The following is an 18,554-nucleotide window of genomic DNA, read 5'->3' on the forward strand; positions in this document are numbered from 1 at the left end:
TAATTTAGAGGACTCGAACCACGTATTTTTCCTGATGCTGGTTCACTTTCTGCAAAGTCCGCAATGAAATTGCAACGAAATCTATGTCCATACTCCTCTTACACAGTTTCACAGACTTCACAGCACCACAGTCAACAGTGTCTCTCCTTTCGTCATCTGGCAGAAGTCCATATTTCCAGCAAAAAGTCAAACATTTGTCTATATTGGATATGCATGGAATTAGTTTTCCATGTGAGGCAATCTGCAGAAGAAACTTGAAGCAGCACACATTACACCCGCTATTAAGGGGCTCCGGAACGCCCTATACTTGCAATGCTAAAATAACGCTTATAAATTACATCTTTCCTCACAAAGTATTTGAGGTAGGAAGTTGAACTTTTTATAGATTATTTATTGGAATATGGGCTACAACTTAACACAGGGATTTTACAAAATTTTAGTTCAGTTATTAAAGATGATTTTTTTTCAATTGTAATGAAAATTCACAACTTTTTTTGCAATTTTTTATTTATATATTCAAAAATATACAGTTTTTTGGAAAAAGGCTGTGTTAAATTATGCAGAAGGTACTGTGTAACATTTACTGAAAGTTTGAAACAAATATGTTTGGAAGATCCTTAGAAAACATGTAATTAGTAAGAGAAAATAAAAGTTTTGGGAATCAAGCGACAAAGATTGGATTAATTTTTAGTGCATTCCAGGTCCATAGGATGGATTATCTTCATCTTCTGCAAACTCCTTCTCCAGCTTCCTCTTGTTCCTCCTCCTGTTTACTCTTTCTTGTATTTCCAGACTCTTTACAGCCCTGTCTGCAGCCCGAAGCCGTTCCTTGTCTAAAGCAAGCATCGCTCGTACCATGTTTGAACCTATCTTCATTCCCATATTTCTAAATACCTTGCACCTTACAATGTTGCCATCATTGAAAGTCGCAACAGCATCATACACACCAAAGTGAAGTGTTTCTATTCCAACAAATAGAGTCTTGGGGATTCTCGACCATATAACACTATTTCCACTTTCATTGGGGTTTTGAGTTTTTCCGTGAATACACTTTTTCAACAGTTCAGGTGCTGCTAAGTCTCTGAAAATAGGTTTTATCACCTCCATTATTGCATGAGGCAGACTATGCTTATGAGTGTACACTTCACCAGTTAGCAATCCTTTGTTATATTTACACCAACTGTCTTCTTCTTTGGGACACAAGCTATGTTGGGGATTTTCATCAGTTGAAGAAGTATGAAAAAAAAGAGCCCAAACAGCCTTCTTCATTTCGTCGACACTTTGTGTATTTTGCCTAATAGCCATTCCATAATAGTTCTGTATTTTGTCAATTACACTGTCAGTTAACCTTCCCTTCCCATCCAACCCTTTACCATCACTGAGTTTTTGTTTTTTGTACGAAGCTTTCAGTCGCCGAAGTCTTGTTCCCATTCGCTTCTGTATGTGTCCAGTACACTCAAATTTCTGCACTACAACATCATCACCATAGGGCTTCAGTCCTTGAACATGTTTGAAACTTTTAGAATCACCGTCACCAAGGTAATTAACATATCACACTTTATCACACGCCTCAGAACGCTGGAATATACTGGCAACACCAGCCACTTCCATTCCTCCACTACTGCCACTATAGTTAGCTTTGCAATTATTTTCACGTGTACCTTTATATTTTTGTGGACATCTACAATACTTTGATATTACTGCTACATCTAAAACTTTCCCTGTATACATACTGGTGGCAGATACTACACCATGAAGAGATGTGTCCCCGTTTATGCCAGGTACCATCGAACGCTGCAGCCAAATCTCTGTTACCATTATTTTCCATTACTGCCTCTTCCACAGCATTCTTCATAGATTCTATACAGACATCTTGTACTTTAGACCCTATTAATTTATTATAGGTCGTAAACTTGGTTGGGGGATTTGGAAGATTCATGATGCCACAGAAAATTGCACCTGCAGTAGCACCCTTACCAACTGAACGCAAGGAATAAACAAATCTAATGTTGTGTTCGTAGATTTTGCTACCATTTTCTTCAGTTGCAGTTACTGCAACACTGTTCCAAAAGGTGGTCATGTATGAACACTTATCACATTTCAGTTGTATTTCACTAGCAAGTCCTACGTGCTTTATTAATGAGAGTTCCAGACCAACTTCACTACAATGAATACATCTTACACAGTTTGAAAAAATTCCTTTGAGAACCGACATATCAAATATTTCATTCACATCCGATTCGCCCATAAAACATTCATAGTTTTCACTCATTGAACCAAACTTCTTCTGTGAAGTATTTTCTTTCCCACTTTGATTGCTATGGGCAGGTGTACTTGAGAGGTTAGGTTCACTCACTTGGTTATCGTCTTTATTGTTTACAGTAATAACACATACCTTTGGCTTTCCAACATTTCTCCTTTTCTTAAAAGCCTTCAGAGGATTTCTAATAACTTTACTTTTACTCATTATTATACTTCAACAAAACAGAGACTCAAGAAACAGAATTAATTACGAATATTTTCGAGATAACGACAGAGTAAATAAACATGAAACAATCGACAATCACACCAGCGATATATATTGAACCATCGCAGGTTAGCCACAACACATACTTTATCTCACATCACTAAAATGTACCTGATGAACATGGACGTTAATAATAACACCATTTGACAGCAGTTTAACAGCGCCACAGTGGGTCACGCCCATGTAGAACACATTTTAAAAAAAATTTAAAAATAGTTGTAGTCTTCGGAATTGAATAAATTATATATCTATTTAAAGGTAATAGTCTGCAGATTCAGAAAACGCAAAAAAGTAAAAATTGAACTTTTCATGATTTTGAGCCTTTCCGGAGCCCCTTAAGAGAAACTGTGTTGATTTCCCAATGGAATCACAAACAATTATGGTGGGAACGTAATGTACTCGAACTGAAGAAACAATGCAAAACTGATAAAAATGACAATCACAAATAATTTATCATAACGTGTGCCACGAGACTTCAATTATCGATTTACTATCGCATCTTTGATATGTACCGTTTGGAGCCCTCCAACTTCGATTGGCAATCATTCTTGGCAATTACTGACTTTTGCTATCTCTGTGCATATAAAATTCGTATTTGTCTCTCAAGTTAATACTGAGAAGCTCTGCTGATTTATTATCTATTTCTATATTGTGTAGATTGAAGAGAAGTCTGATTCCCAAATAGTCCTTGATGAGTACTGTATCACACTTTGCCCTAATTTAAACTACAAAGTCAGGTATAAATCTAATTTCACAGTCATACATAAACAATCATTTCTACACCAGAATTATGTCTGTTAGATGGAATGTAAAGTGTACCTTAAAGAATACGAAACTTTTGCAAACACAAACTTCTCGGAGTGGAGTGACTACCATCCTGAACTTCTCTGTTAAAAAACAACGCATCTTATTTTACGTAATCTTTCATGTGAAGTGGGAACTTTATTACAAAAAATTCTGCATTTGTAGTGACAATCAATGTCACTAGACTATTTTACCAAAAACTGCAGTTTTGAGGAAAGGTTGAATTGACAGAGATTCGGAAGTTCACTTTGACCTCGAAATTTCCCTCTATTGTAGACTATAGTGCAGTTCGCCTGTCAGCAGACTACTGCCGCGAGTCGGCGACTACTTGTCAGCGGAGTTCGTCGCCAGACTGGAGGCACGCTGCCCGAACCTGAAGGCGCTGGTGCTGCGGGACCACCGCATCGACGCACGTGAGGTCTGCCCGGGCACGCTGCCGCGCCGCCTCGAGCGCCTCTCCTTCCGCCGCTGCGGCCTGGTGGGCACGCAGCCGGGCGACTCGTACTTCTCGGGCTTCCACACTGCACTCGCCCACCTGCAGGAACTGGAGCTCAACAGGTGCCACTTCCGTATTTCTGTTGAGAGAAAAACTGATAGATTAGGAGATGGTAAGGGTTCTGTTTTCTGCCCAGACTGCTATTAAACATATTTATTCATTACAATCACTATTTCGGTCTACTGTGCCACGCCAGAGCGAGCTCGTAGAGAAGTTCATCAGTGCGATCCAGTTATTGAAGGATAATGTTCTCATGTCAGTTGTGTGTACATATTTGCACATGTATAAGAAGATGGGGTGGGGTATTCATCACCTCTGTAAAAGATAGTTGTGCTTTGTGTAATATTACTGTTGAATTTGTCGTCTGTGCACATATTTTCCAGTGTGCATTCGCCTGATGTTAAATTTGAGAAAGCTGTAAGCAGCTCAGTGTGTTCATTTCATTGTAATTTCATTCTAACGAGCTGCATGGTCACCGATGGTATCTGTTCTTTCGGACATGCCCGTAAGAACAGATAGAGAGAGAGAGAGAGAGAGAGAGAGAGAGAGAGAGAGTGTGTGTGTGTGTGTGTGTGTGTGTGTGTGTGTGTGTGTGTGTGTGTGTGTCTGGCCCCGTTGACGTATGTCAACACCTGTAAGCAGCTAAGTGTGTTCATTTCATTGTAAATTTGAGAAATATGTTGATTTTCACCAATTAAAACTGATGTTGGAATAGGTCCAGTGGTGTACTTACGTGTTTTGTGGAGCAATGTTGTCAGCACTTGCCAGGATATATGATTGGAACAGAAGAAGGTGTTGTGCGGTCAGTGGGAGAGCTGCAGGCAGACAACGTGTTTTAAAGTAATACATTCACAAGAAAGGGTGAAACATTGCTCTAAATGAGGATTATAAATGTAACTGCTCCTTGTGTGTGTCACAGCTGTTTAAGCTGTGCTAGTATCTGCAAACAAAGGATAGCATTACAACCCACAACATATTCAAAGTAAAGCAGTGAAATAGTTCTCTGCTCTTTGTTGCTACGAAGTCAGTCTGTGTGAGCACATTGAGTTAGTGGATCAATATTTCTTAATTAAATCATATGAGGAGGTAGGTGTATCAATGTTCATTAGTATATGTCATTGATCCATCTACCTTCCCCATTGACTTAATAACAATAAAAAAAGTTGATGTACTTAGTGAGCTTGCGCAGATCGATTGCATGGCCATTTCATGACCACATTTGATAAATTTTCGTGTCTATCCATGTAATCCATGAATCGCCCACCAATGGCCAACAGTGTCATGCAGAACTAAATGACTTAAATCAGGTAACTTTGTCGCATGCACTGCCATATTCACAAAATATCTCTCTCAAAACACACTAATAAACCAAAAAACAGCAAACGAGACACTTATTTTTGTTTTGGCAGTAGAAATATGTTCTCTCTCTTTTCATCTCTCATGTCAAAGAATCATCACAGTTGATATGTGAACTGATGCGTTGCCAACCTATGAGCAATAGCTAAGCACCGCAGTGACTTCACTGGTCCCGATTTAGACTTCAGTCCAGTGAGAAATGATCTGACATTCCCAAAAAATGTAATATACTAAGGACAGCGATTGACACAATGAAAATAAGCCTGTTTTATAAAAAGTGAAGATTCATGTCTTATAATAAATGTAGAATATGTTATTGTGATAGACAAAGGACATTATCCTCGTAAGAGGAATGATGCATTGGCAGACTTTGTAGTGAGCACTGCTCGGAAATGGCGCAGTAGGTTGAAATTGTGATTGTGTTGAATAAATACACTCCTGGAAATTGAAATAAGAACACCGTGAATTCATTGTCCCAGGAAGGGGAAACTTTATTGACACATTCCTGGGGTCAGATACATCACATGATCACACTGACAGAACCACAGGCACATAGACACAGGCAACAGAGCATGCACAATGTCGGCACTAGTACAGTGTATATCCACCTTTCGCAGCAATGCAGGCTGCTATTCTCCCATGGAGACGATCGTAGAGATGTTGGATGTAGTCCTGTGGAACGGCTTGCCATGCCATTTCCACCTGACGCCTCAGTTGGACCAGCGTTCGTGCTGGACATGCAGACCGCGTGAGACGACGCTTCATCCATTCCCAAACATGCTCAATGGGGGACAGATCCGGAGATCTTGCTAGCCAGGGTAGTTGACTTACACCTTGTAGAGCACGTTGGGTGGCACGGGATACATGCGGACGTGCATTGTCCTGTTGGAACAGCAAGTTCCCTTGCCGGTCTAGGAATGGTAGAACGATGGGTTCGATGACGGTTTGGATGTACCGTGCACTATTCAGTGTCCCCTCGACGATCACCAGTGGTGTACGGCCAGTGTAGGAGATCGCTCCCCACACCATGATGCCGGGTGTTGGCCCTGTGTGCCTCGGTTGTATGCAGTCCTGATTGTGGCGCTCACCTGCACGGCGCCAAACACGCATACGACCATCGTTGGCACCAAGGCAGAAGCGACTCTCATCGCTATCGCTGAAGACGACACGTCTCCATTCGTCCCTCCATTCACGCCTGTCGCGACACCACTGGAGGCGGGCTGCACGATGTTGGGGCGTGAGCGGAAGACGGCCTAACGGTGTGCGGGACCGTAGCCCAGCTTCATGGAGACGGTTGCGAATGGTCCTCGCCGATACCCCAGGAGCAACAGTGTCCCTAATTTGCTGGGAAGTGGCGGTGCGGTCCCCTACGGCACTGCGTAGGATCCTACGGTCTTGGCGTGCATCCGTGCGTCGCTGCGGTCGTGTCCAGGTCGACGGGCACGTGCACCTTCCGCCGACCACTGGCGACAACATCGATGTACTGTGGAGACCTCACGCCCCACGTGTTGAGCAATTCGGCGGGACGTCCACCCGGCCTCCCGCATGCCTACTATACGCCCTCGCTCAAAGTCCGTCAACTGCACATACGGTTCACGTCCACGCTGTCGCGGCATGCTGCCAGTGTTAAAGACTGCGATGGAGCTCCGTATGCCACGGCAAACTGGCTGACAACGATTTATGTCGCCATGTTGCTCAATTATGGCATGCCCATTGGTCGGCACTTCCCTGTAATAAATTGCGGGAAGTGAAAGCCCTTCCTTGCGCTTGGACCTCTTCCTCCCGAACGCGTCGTCGGGAGGAGGTAATTTTAGCTAGACTCCGGATAGGGCATTGTCGTTTTAGCCATCGACATCTTTTAAGCGGCGATCCTCCCCCACTCTGTCCCCACTGCTCTCAGCTGTGGACGGTAAGACACCTTTTAATTGAATGCCCCTATTTTAATCCGTTACGCTCCCGTCTACAGCTATCGCCTGATCTATCGTCGATTTTAGCAGATGACACGCGCTCCGCCGACCGCGTTCTACAGTTTATTAGTGACAGTGAAATGACGTCAGTCATTTGAAGCCTTTTTTGGGGACAATCACCCCCTTTCTGTAGTGGATTTTTAAGCAGTCTTCTATTTTTAGTTTCTCCAATTTTCTGACTTTGTTCCCATTGCTGCTGGTTTTAAATTTCGGTTTTTTACTGTCTTAAGTCACGGGCTGGGCGCTAATGACCATAGAAGTTTTGCGCCCTAAAACCACAAAAAAAAAAAAAAAAAAAAAAACTGGCTGACACTGATGGCGGCGGTGCACAAATGCTGCGCAGCTAGCGCCATTTGACGGCCAACACCGCGGTTCCTGTTGTGTCCGCTGTGTCGTGCGTGTGATCATTGCTTGTACAGCCCTCTCGCAGTGTCCGGAGCAAGTATGGTGGGTCTGACACACCGGTGTCAACGTGTTCTTTTTTCCATTTCCAGGAGTGTATGTTTAAGAGCAGAAAATGTTGTCTGCAGTTAATATTGCAGGACTTTGGGCATAGTTAAGCAGAAAATATTTGACATAGACTTGCTTTACTTAGGGAAGTAAATGTGTAGTACTGTCAATAGACGGTACAGAAGTGAGAGTGATATATTACCTAACTTTCAGAGCCAAAGGGTTCAACACACGTACCTTCTTACTGTCTGAACAACTGATAAATTGGATGTATGTAGGCATGTTAGCCAACAAACTGACTGATGTTTCTCATCATACGGTCAGTTTGGTAAGAGCACCCGTCTGTCTGTATTTCAGTTTGTAGGTTTCTTTTCTGATTCTTATCGGAAATGAAATCTAAAAACTGAAAAACAGAGTAAATATGGACAGTCGGTGAGCTGTTGCTGAAAACATGCTTGCTTCTTTGTTAGAAGTGTTAAAAAATCCAGCCCATCACCAAGTCTTCAGCTATAAAGATCAAAGTGTACCACTACTTTCACAATGCTAAAAGCTGCTAAATGCTTCATTTTTTATGTATGTGTTGCTCTATTTATTACATGATTTGCACCACCAGCATTAGTAGCCTTTCTGCTTCTAATTTTAAATTAGTTCCTCAGACTTGAAGGTGCATTTTTTATGCTGCTTACATTATAAGTACATGAGGTTTACATCAACATTGTGTTTTATTTGTTTTGCTTTACCGCGATGTATTCCCTCAGACAACTATACATCACATTGTGGGTTTCTAGAATCATTTTAGGTAGTAATTGTGGGGATACAAGTGCACTGAATTTGAACTCCTTGCAACTTCTGCCAGTGCTAGGAATGGGAATATAGCTAACAGCCTCTTCTTTCAGCGTACAGCTTCTCTCAAGACAATTCTATTTTACCGTACAGCTTCTCTCAAGACAATTCTATTTTACCACATGTGGTTTGATGCAATACAGCAGCTCTAAAAAGCAGTTTCGTCGTCTGTTAAATAATTCTGAAACTCTTCAATTTTCAGCTCCTTAAGTAATAGAGTGTGGGTGAATTTCTTCCTTTGCATTAGCCATTTCTCAGTCCACAGCTTTCTCTTGGCTTAAACAGTCATGGAAAGTCCCACTCTTTGTATCAGAGTAATGCTGAGTGGCGTCTCATACAAGATAACCCCAATGAACATAAAACACTTCGCAACTGGTTATAGGAACAGGGCAGTGCTGTAGTCACCAACTGCTGTTGGTCGTGACGTTTGTAGCCTAGAAATGAAATTGGTTAGTCAGTCGGTCTGCTGATAAACTGGTGCACGTATAGGCCCCTCAGTAGTTCCTTTCTCGGAATTGTGGGCTATGTCACCTGGACACTGGCATTAGGAGGATTCTCCTGTAGTGTGTTTGGCGGTAGTGAGGGTTAGTGGTGGAGGAGTCAAACATGGCATATTAGTAATAAATACAGAGCTGAATGAAAAGTGTGACAAGAAAGTGGGAGCTGTGTTAATAGAGATTAGGTCCAGGAGGATGTATGGATGTGAGGCTCTGACAATGGGCGAGTTCCCACCTCCAATGTTTGAGATGACTGGTATGGTGGTGGTATGGGGAGGCTGTCAGCCAGATAGCACCTCTTTTCAGTGACTGACTTGAGAAACTCATTGCCTGGACAGAGTAGTGATTGACTTGAGAAACTCATTGCCTGGGCAGAGTGAAGTTTGAGGCATTCCAGGGTGACGAGGTTAGAGGGGGGGGGGGGTGGCTTACTGTATTTGTCAGAGGGTGTGAAGAAGACATCACCCAGGATACTTGTTCATAGGTACAGTCTGTGGGGTAGTTGTGGGCGATGAAAGCCTGGGAGAGGTTGTTGGTGTAAATCTTGAGAGATTCTGTGGTGGAGTGTACACATTTGCCTTGCATCCCTACATTTACATACATACTCCACAAGCCACCATATGGTGTGTGGTGGAGAGTACCTTGTAACATACTGATTATTTTCTTTCCTGTCCCACTAGCGGATAGTGAGGGGGAAAAAGGACTGTCTGTATGCTTCCGTACATGTCCTAATTTCTTTTATTTTCGTGGTTCTTTTGCAAAATGTACGAGGGTGTGCTGAAAAGTAATACTTCCGAATTTTTTAATGAGAAAACTCTTAATACTTGCTAAATGTAACAGACGTTACTAACATTCTACATTTTTAGTCTTCATGTTTACATATTTATTTTGCAATATAGTCACCCTGGTTACGAACACATTTCTCTCAACTGGAGACCAGTTCATTGTTATCATCTTTGTAGAATGTTTCACTTTTTCGATGGAACTACAACATTGCTTCTGCTTGCTTGCGCTTCATCACTGTCAAAGTGAAGTCCTTGAAGCCATTCTTCAAGACTTGGGAACAGGTGAAAATTGGAGGGGGCCAAGTCAGAATCGTCAGGCGGATGATCAATGTCGGTGAACCTGAGGTGTCGGGAGTGATCCAGATGTCGTAGCCATGTGGTCTGGCATTGTGGCACTCCATATGCGGATGAACTCTTCGAATTCGATACTTGATTACAGCGTGCTGTTTCTCCCACACCGACATTAGTCCATTCGCCAACTCCCCAGAGGGTTCACAAAGCTTTTGCATGTGCTTGGCTACCACGGGGTCCCAGATTTTGAAGCATTACTTCCTTTCCATGCTGCATGCTTATACTTCCACTATCATTTTCCCCCTCTGCCTCTGTATTGGATGGTTTTCTTGGTCATGACCCTGCTCGGACCTGCTTTTTTGATTGGCCTCATGTTTCCTCTTCCAACCTATTCTAAAACATCTCGTTAAATAAACACACAGTACTCATTGTTGGGTTTAACCTGCCACCAATTTTCAAAATTCTCCAGAAGTGCGGATTGTGCAGGGAAGGTTGCCCGGTGAGGTGTGTGCTCCACCTTTGTGCCTTTTCATTTATGCACGTTTGCCTTTAATACAGAAACACACCCAAAACATAGCACAGTAGCCATCCCATTGGAGAGGGGGGGGGGGGGGGAGAGTCTCCTGACCCCACAGGGATTGCACTGTTGGTGCCTGAGCTTAAAACTCCTCATGCATACAAAGGAGTATGTGCTCGTCATGACTGGGGCATGGGGACTTTGAGTAATGGATTACTGGCCAGGTAACCATTGCTGAGGCTTGGTGGTGCCTCTGTGCAGTGCACTTACTCAGAACGGGTGGCACTGTGGCGAATCAGCTGCAAATGAAGTGGGTGAAGTTACCTCCCGCTTGTGGCCATACGACCCCAGCAGTCTCTCTGAAAGGACAGTCCTTTTTCAATGTAGGGAGATAAGACTCTAAAATGTTCCATTCCCTGGCTCTGCCATGGGACGAATGTGGGGCTAAGCGGCAAGTAGAGCGATACTCCTCGCAATACTCGGTTTGGATGAGGAGTGATGGTGAGTCCTTCTTGGCCACAAAGCCCTTTTTCTTTGTGGAGAACTTAAAAGACAAGTTTGGGGAAGTGACAGACATCTCTAAAATGAAAAGTGGGTCAATTCTGTTTGAAACGACATCCCCTTCCTAGTCCCAGGTATTGCTTGCTTGCAAGCTGCATAACACTCTGATGACCCTCACTCCCCACAACAATCTAAATTTAGTTCAGGGTATCGTTTCCCACAGGGATTTGCTCGTACAATCTGGTGATAAGCTACGTGCCAGCTAGGAGTGATCGGGTGTACAGTTTGTCTGTTGTGTACGTAGGGGGCCAGCGGACAGCACGGTTGCTACCAGAGCCTTCACCGTGGCCTTTGAGGGCGATTCATTGCCTGAAAAGGTCAAGGAGATGGTATACCGATGCAGTGTCAAGTCGTACGTTCCCACCTTCCCGACTCCCCTCCCCCCTCCCCCCTCCGTGCACTGCTTCAAATGCTTGAAATTTTGGCACACGTCTTGATATTGCAATGCTAGTGTCATCTCTAAAGTGCGTCAACGAGCGCTGCATGCGAAAGCTCTCTGTCCACCCTCCTTCATCTTTGTCAACTGTGGAAAGCACTATTCTCATTGCTCACCAGATTGCACTCTTTTTTTCCAGAGAGAATACAAGACTCTGGACAAACTCAGTTACCAAGAGGCCAAGTAAAAGTAAGAGCTGCTGCACCCTGTATGTCAACTAATGTCATGTGCTACAGCTATGACGACTTCGCCCATTTCAGCGACAGTACTCCCACCTGTTACACTTCCTACAATTGACCCTTAGGATCGCTCAGCCGTGCCTGCCCACATGATAATTGGGCTTCCTCCACACCTATTTTGGGATCAATGGCTTCCCACCCACCAGAGACGTTGGTCCCCACTTCCCAGTCACAGACAGATCACCTTCCTCCACCTTTGCTTGCCAGCCAGGGGTCCCTCAGGACACTTTCTTTCAAGGTTTCCGTTGGTCTATAACCGGGCACCAGCCACTCGCTAAAGGAGCTGAGGACTGCTTTTCGCAGGGCTTCGCAATCGACCTCTTTACCTGAAACTGATGCAGAGAAACCCAGGCAATCGTAAAAATTCTCTGAGGAAAGGAATGACGAGAAAAAGCCCTCCAAGGAGAAGGATGTTCTGGTGGCTCCCATGTCACCAGATCCCGTCTATTCCACTCCTGTGGCGGAGGTGGAGATTCTGGTGACATCATATGACAGAAACCAGAACCTACATATTGACACACAAAGAAAGAAAATATGTTATGTGGACATGTGTCCGGTAACACTTACTTTCCATGTTAGAGCTCATTTCATTACTTCTCTTCAAGTCACATTAATCATGGAATGGAAACACACAGCAACAGAACGTACCAGCGTGACTTCAAACACTTTGTTACAGGAAATGTTCAAAATGTCCTCCGTTAGCGAGGATACATGCATCCACCCTCCGTCGCACGGAATCCCTGATGCAGCCCTGGAGAATGGCGCATTGTATCACAGCCGTCCGCAATACGAGCACGAAGAATCTCTACATTTGGTACCGGGGTTGCGTAGACAAGAGCTTTCACATGGCCCCATAAATGAAAGTAAAGAGGGTTGAGGTCAGGAGAGCATGGAGGCCACGGAATTGGTCCGTCTCTAGCAATCCATCGGTCACCGAATCTGTTGTTGAGAAGCGTACGAACACTTAGACTGAAATGTGCAGGAGCTCCATTGTGCACGAACCACATGTTGTGTCGTACTTGTAAAGGCACATGTTCTAGCAGCACAGGTAGAGTATCCCGTATGAAATCGTGATAACGTGCTCTATTGAGTGTAGGTGGACGAACGTGGGACCCAATCGAGACATCACCAACAATGCCTACGCAAACATTCACAGAAAATCTGTGTTGATGACGTGATTGCACAATTGCGTGCGGATTCTCGTCAGCCCACAGATGTTGATTGTGAAAATTTACAATTAGGTCACGTTGGAATGAAGCCTCATACGTAAAGAGAACATTTGCACTGAAATGAGGATTGATACATTGTCGGATGAACCATTTGCAGAAGTGTACCCATGGAGGCCAATCAGCTGCTGATAGTGCCTGCACACGCTGTACACGGTACGGAAACAACTGGTTCTCCCGTAGCACTGTCCATACAGTGATGTGGTCAACGTTACCTTGTACAGCAGCAACTTCTCTGGCGCTGACATTAGGGTTATCGTCAACTGCACGAAGAATTGGCTCGTCCATTGCATGTGTCATCGTCGTTCTAGGTCTTCCCCAGTCGCGAGTCATAGGCTGGAATGTTCGGTGCTCCTTAAGACGCCGATCAATTGCTTTGAACGTCTTCCTGTCGGAACACCTTCGTTCTGGAAATCTGTCTCAATACAAACGTACCGCACCACGGCTATTGCCCCGTGCTAATCCATACATCAAGTGGGCATCTGCCAACTCCGCATTTGTACACATTGCACTGACTGCAAAACTACGTTCGTGATGAACACTCACCTGTTGATGCTACGTACTGATGTGCTTGATGCTAGTACTGTAGAGCAATGAGTCACATGTCAACACAAGCACCGAAGTCAACATTACCTTCCTTCAATTGGGCCAACTGGCGGTAAATCGAGGAAGTCTGGTACATACTGACGAAACTAAAATGAGCTCTAACATGGAAATTAAGCGTTTCCGGACACATGTCCACATAACATCTTTTCTTTATTTTTTGTGTGAGGAATGTTTCCTGAAAGTTTGGCCGTACCTTTTTGTAACACCCTGTATTGATGCCATAACTTAGCCAGAGGCAACAGGTGATCCTAAGGCATAATGTGCCCCCTTGGTTCCTTTGTGGCCTCACTGTACATTGACAAAATTATACTCCGATTGGATCGTGGCAGTTTTTTCACCATGTGGCTGGGCTATGACATCTTTCAAGCACATCATCTGCCTTCTGTGTTGCCCTTCAGGAGACTTGTTTCCCAGCAATGCAGACTCCAACCCTTTGTCGATACTGGGGTATTATAAAAATTGTGCTACCTATGACAGCGTATCGGGTGGAGTGTGCACATACGTTCTACACACTACATAGCAAACTTGTGCCTCTTCATACTCCTTCGGAGGCTGTGGTCATTCGGGTAAGGGCATTTCAAAATATTACCGTCTGCAATGTTTACCTTCCTCCTGATGGTGAAGTGTATTGGAACATATTGTTGCATTGGTTTCTCAGCTCCCTCTACCTTTCCTAATCTTGGCTCATGTCAGCGCCCATAACTCTTTGTGGTGTGGAATTTTAGTCTTGATAAGGACCTTGGGAATTTTACTGGCAGAACTTGACCTTTGCATTTGGAGTATTGGTACCCCCACACACTTTAGTGTGGCACATAGAACCTTCTCAGCCATAGACCTTTCCATTTGCATCTCTCGTCTTCCCCCATTCATCGACTAGAGGGTTCATGATGGCCTGTGTGGTAGTGACCACTTCCCAATCTTCCTGTCCCTCTGTCGTTGTCACTATCCTGGATCCCTGTCCCGATGGCCTCTCAACATTGCTGACAGGGATGATTTCCCCCCAGTCCCAACAACTGATTTTGTGATCCCCTGTTCCTTGGGCCCGCCCTGACAGAAGACTACATTGTAGGTCTGCAGAAATTGTGGAGGCCCTTTGAGATTGTAGGCAGTGTCTCCAACACGATAAGCGGACACATTAGTGGAGCACCTCATTGCCTTTAAGCAGCTATGTGCCCAGGGCTGCCACATAATAAAAAGACAGAAATGAGAATGCTGGGAATGGTACCACAGGTTTGGGCTAAGATCAGACATCGGTGGATACCAAACACCTACAGGTGTACCCGGTATTGCCTTTCTACACTGACCCAGTCGTCACCGCCGAACATTTCGCTCTGTACTATGCTGAAGCGTCAGCGTCTGAACGTTATCAGCCTCCAGCAGCAGATGGAGTGAAAGCAATTATCTTTTATTATGTGCCATGTGGAGCCACTAGTGCCCCACACAATGAGTGGGAATTCATCAGTGTCTTTGCCCACTGCCCTGTACAGCTCCAGGTCCAGGCCACATCCACAACCAAATGACCGAGCACCTACTGACGGATTGTCAGTTTCGTATCCGTGGCACTTTAACCGCATCTGGAGCGAGGGTGAGTTCCCATCGCAATGGCAAGAAAGCATCATTGTCCCATTACTGAACCCAAGTAAGCACCGTGTAGAGATGGACAGTTATCACCCAGTAAATCTCATTAATGTTCCCTCGAAGTTGCTTGAACCCACAGTGAGCCAGCGGCTGTGTTGGCTGCTTGCGTCTCGGGGTCTTCTGACTCCTTTCCAGGGTGATTTTTGCCAAGGTTGTTCCACTACTGATAATCTGGTTTACCTGGAGTCTGCCATTCGAACAGCTTTTGCCTGATGCCAACATCTTATAGCGGTCTTCTTCGACCTACAAAAGGCTTATGACACCACGTGACAACACCGCATCCTTGCTACCTTACAAGAGGGGTGTCTCTTGATTTTCATCCAGAGCCTCCTGTTGCACCGTACTTTACGGGTTTGAGTGGTGCTTCTCACAGTACCCCCTCCCATCCAAGAGAATGGGGTCCCGCATGTCTCTGTACTTGTATCCCTCTCTTTCTAGTAGTCATCAATGGTCTAGCAGCAGCAGCTGTGGGGCCCTCATTACCACCCTCCTTGTATGCTGATGACTTTTGCCTGTACTGTTGCTCCTGTAGCGTGGGTGTCACTGAACGTCGACTGCAAGGTGCCGTACGGAAGGCACGGGCATGGGCCCCTCACCCGTGGCTTTTGATGTTCCGCCCCCAATATTCGTGTCTTGCACTTCTGTCTATGTTGTACTCTTCACCCACGACCAGAACTTTACCTCGACGACCAGTTACTTGTGTGGTGGAGACGTATCGCTTGGAAGGACTGGTCTTTGATTTTTGATTGACACGGATTTCCCATCCTCACCAGCTTAAGCGAAAGTGCTGGCTGCACCTAAATACACTGAGTAAACCCAGTTGGGGTGCAGATCACACTATTCTTCTGCAACTTTACAAAGCCTCAATTATGGGAGTCTGGCATACGGTTCGGCATCACCCTCAGCATTGCGGATATTGGACCTGATACACCTCTGCGGGGCTTGACTTGGGACAGCAGCCTTTCGAACTAGCCCTGTGAACAGCTTACTCGTGGAGGCCGGGGGTCAGTCTGCAACAATTATGCTACCCATATTCGCAGCTCCCCTAAGCATTCAAACAACCATTACCTATTTCCAAACTTGGTAATCCATCTCCCATAACTGTGGCCCTGATTGGGGATAACAACCGCAATCCACATCTGGTCTATCCCCTCTGAACCACAGTTGCTTTCTCTTCTGTGTGTAGTCTGGACCAACCCCGTACACCTCCACGGTGTATTCCTCAGCCACAGTTTTGTCTCGACCTATCGCTAGACGACATTCCAACAAATCGTATAAATGAGTTTTTATTACGATAACATAATTATAATACTTATCTTTATGTTGCACAGATCTGTCGCAAGCAAAGGGTGATAAACAAAATAAGGTATCTCTTCAGTATAAACAATCCTAAGTCGGTGCTATACAAGTGCGTAATCCTGAGGCTGCTCTTCGATAGGGCCGCGACCGGTCGGGTGCGGTGCTTACATTCTCTTCACGTAGGGGCCGCTGCTGTCACGTTGTTATCTGGAGAGGGGTTAGTTAGCAAGCAATTGGCTGACCTCTTCTCGCAGCCCTCTCTACTGTATTGTTCCCGACTGGCATGCCAGCGCTTGACTGTAACGAAACCTGCTGTTGCATTTCTTAATGTATTCGTAAATGAAATAGGAAAACATTACCTGCTTTCTCGTGCCTACATTTATACCAGTCAGCTTCCGATGTAGTAATTTTGCACAAATATTGCCCAGTGTGGCCACTTGCTCACCAAAATGTTTCAGTGCTGTGAGCACACGTCTGTTGCTCACTGGTGTGCATTGAGCCTGAGTGTGGATGGTTCTTACGCAGTGTCAGAGAGACCTGTGCATCTGTTTTAACCTCCCCTGATGTATCCCTATGTAGTCCCCAAAGAAGGAACTATTAATTTGGATAGCTGGGTTAGTTTTTAGTACTTTTGTGTATCTGAGTGGTACTGAAATGTTTCTGAGTGCTACGTGAATAAGAATTGTATCACTTTAATTTCACACTTGGCAAATATAACTTTCGTTGAGCAGTAGATGGTCAAATAAAGCAAAGGAGTTAATATTTGCTGCATCTCTTTCACAATGTATTCTTCAGTTATGTTTATCTCTTATATAAGAATAAATTTTTTCTACCTTTTGCAACTGATTATCGTTTTTAACCAAACACTTTGCCTGTTTGTGTTGGGCATAATCAGTGGTCCATAAAAATGGTACAAAATTGTTCAACTATAAATATTTTGTTTTGAAATACATAGTGTATCATGGCATCACATTTACATTCTTTTATTATTACATTAATGAGAGTTAGGAATTTGTGACTAGCACTTTTATGTCTCTTGTTATTTTTATGTCCTAGTGCTTACACTAGAGCCCACGAGGACATAAAATATTTGGATAATATTTATTCTTATCTATGCGGTAAACATAAAATAAGACTGTGGTGTGTGTGTGGTTCACTAAATCTCATAGTGACATACTGTACCTTACAAAATCATTTAATGACTGGCAAGGCACAATGAGACAAATGATTACTGCTTGTAAATAAGTCATAAACATCATGTGCAGATTTTACATTTTCAGAATTTTTTATACTCATATACAGGCAGAGAGAGAGAGAGAGAGAGAGAGAGAGAGAGAGAGAGTGTGTGTGTGTGTGTGTGTGTGTGTGTGTGTGTGTGTGTGTGCGCGCGCGCGTGCGTGCGTGCGTGAGAGTGTTTGCCTATCGTAGTAGTAGTAGTAGTAGTAGTAGTAGTAGAATGTCAGAAATGGGAATCAGCAGCGTCTGCATGTGCACATTTAGTTTGTGATGGGTTTGTGTTTGTGCTTGGTACAGGTGCCCATGGTTCTACTCACACTCACTGATGGCACTGAGCAAGTGTGCTCACTTGAAGGTACTCCGCATCACACAGTGTCCCGGCATCGTCGACTCGCTCCCGTACATCAGCCTCTCCTGCCGGTTTGGCTTCAAGAGCTTGGAGGTTTGTGCTTACTTTGTGCGACTTTGTTTTGTCTGTCACACCTATTAAGGTGTCTCGAAGTGCGTTTAACTTGATGTGAAAATTTGGAAGGTTTTAATGTCAGTGAAACGGGAAGTATTAATCAGTCAGTTTGAGGAGGCTGTTGGCACGATGGCTGACAGGATTAGCTATTTCTGAGAAGTGTGAAGGCAGTGCATCACTTTGTGTCGATATTCACTCGTTACTGTCACAACTGAATTTAGTTTTCCATACTCTGCTTAGAGACAATATTACTGGAATATATCAATAAATTTCAATTGTTTCAAACTTAACATGTCTGTAATTTTTAAAAATTTTAA

General features: G+C 44.2%; 1 protein-coding gene across 1 annotated transcript in view; it reads left to right on the top strand.

Moving 5' to 3' along the window:
* LOC126109441 (uncharacterized) overlaps positions 1–18,554 on the top strand; it is a gene marked incomplete at its 3' end in the record, with an annotated part of 43,273 nt that overhangs the window by 12,270 nt on the left and 12,449 nt on the right. Inside the window, exons 4-5 of the mRNA XM_049914472.1 lie at positions 3,635–3,889; positions 18,072–18,216. Of these exons, the coding sequence (XP_049770429.1) occupies positions 3,635–3,889; positions 18,072–18,216 (400 nt within the window). The remainder of the gene's footprint in view (positions 1–3,634; positions 3,890–18,071; positions 18,217–18,554) is intronic.

Source organism: Schistocerca cancellata, chromosome 12 (genome assembly GCF_023864275.1).
Source record: "Schistocerca cancellata isolate TAMUIC-IGC-003103 chromosome 12, iqSchCanc2.1, whole genome shotgun sequence".
NCBI lineage: Eukaryota > Metazoa > Arthropoda > Insecta > Orthoptera > Acrididae > Schistocerca > Schistocerca cancellata.